The sequence below is a fragment of the Gracilinanus agilis genome, unplaced genomic scaffold (assembly GCF_016433145.1).
Source record: "Gracilinanus agilis isolate LMUSP501 unplaced genomic scaffold, AgileGrace unplaced_scaffold60095, whole genome shotgun sequence".
NCBI classification, from domain to species: Eukaryota; Metazoa; Chordata; class Mammalia; order Didelphimorphia; family Didelphidae; genus Gracilinanus; species Gracilinanus agilis.
The window spans coordinates 1-1,186 of record NW_025395492.1 but is presented as its reverse complement, the minus strand read 5'-3'; the positions used below and the strand labels follow the sequence as shown (position 1 = coordinate 1,186).

Below are 1,186 nucleotides of genomic sequence, written 5' to 3'. Positions count from 1 at the left end.
GTATCGAAGCAAGTCTTTACTTAGAGAAGGCGTCATGGTCCTGAGCTAGTGAGAAAAGATAGAAAAGGGGAGGTCGGGCGGGGGAAGACTAACTGCCAGCATGGACCTGGGCTTTTCGTAAGACCAGGCTTGCGGTCACTGGTCCTAAATAACCCAGACTCTTCCTTGGCACCCTCTTCTTCGCCCAGCCCCTGGGGTCCTTGAGATGTCCGCCAACACCTCGGGGGTCGTGACAGATTTCATCCTCGTGGGTTTCTCTCGCCTCGTGGGCTTCCAGGGTCTCCTCTTCACCCTCTTCCTCACCATCTACCTGCTCACCGTGGTTGGCAACCTCCTCATCGTGACCTTAGTCTCCGTCGACGCCAAGCTCCAATCGCCTATGTACTTCTTCCTCCGTCTCCTCTCCGCTCTCGAGATCGGCTACACTTCAGTCACCGTCCCGCTCGTGCTCCATCATCTCCGGACTGGCCAGCGCCGGATTCCGAGGGCTGGCTGCGCCGTCCAGATGTTCTTCTTCCTCTTTTTCGGTGCCACTGAATGTTGTTTCTTGGCCGCTATGGCTTACGATCGCTACGCCGCCATCTGCACTCCACTCCGCTACCCGATTCTGCTGAACCGCCGCGTGTGCCTGCAGCTGGCAGCCGGGGCCTGGACTAGCGGGGCACTGGTGGGACTTGGCCACACCTCTTTCATCTTCTCCCTGAACTTCTGTGGACCCAATGCAATCCCTCACTTCTTCTGCGAGATTCAACCAGTGCTGCAGCTAGTCTGCGGGGACACGTACCTCAACGAGCTGCAGATTATTTTGGCCGCCGCTCTCATTATCCTCTGCCCTTTTGGGCTGATCCTGGTCTCCTACGCAAAGATCCTAGCTACCATTATACGGATCCCGTCAGCCACAGGCCGCCGCAAAGCCTTCTCCACCTGCTCCTCACATCTGGTCGTGGTTTCCCTCTTCTATGGCACAGCCATCTTCATCTACATCCGTCCCAAGGACAGCTACGACCCGGCCACTGATCCATTGTTGTCTCTCTTTTACGCAGTGGTAACTCCTATTCTTAATCCAGTCATCTACAGCCTTCGTAATGCTGATGTCAAGGCTGCCCTCAAGAGGACCCTCCAGAAGATGAGTTCCAAAGCGATCTAGGGCAGCAGTGATCATCAGCCAGCCAACAAAATGGAGGCC

At 56.0% G+C, this 1,186-nt stretch overlaps 1 protein-coding gene across 1 annotated transcript; it reads left to right on the top strand.

The window, feature by feature from the left end:
- The first annotated feature begins 205 nt into the window (after positions 1-205).
- Positions 206-1,147, top strand: LOC123256516 (olfactory receptor 10C1-like). Its single transcript, XM_044685115.1, has one exon. The coding sequence runs from the start codon at positions 206-208 to the stop codon at positions 1,145-1,147; it is 942 nt and encodes a 313-aa protein (XP_044541050.1).
- Positions 1,148-1,186: the final 39 nt, after the last annotated feature.

Bases quoted from the DNA above. Each gene is read 5' to 3' on its own strand.
- LOC123256516 (XM_044685115.1), top strand. From the start codon at position 206: ATGTCCGCCAACACCTCGGGGGTCGTGACAGATTTCATCCTCGTGGGT.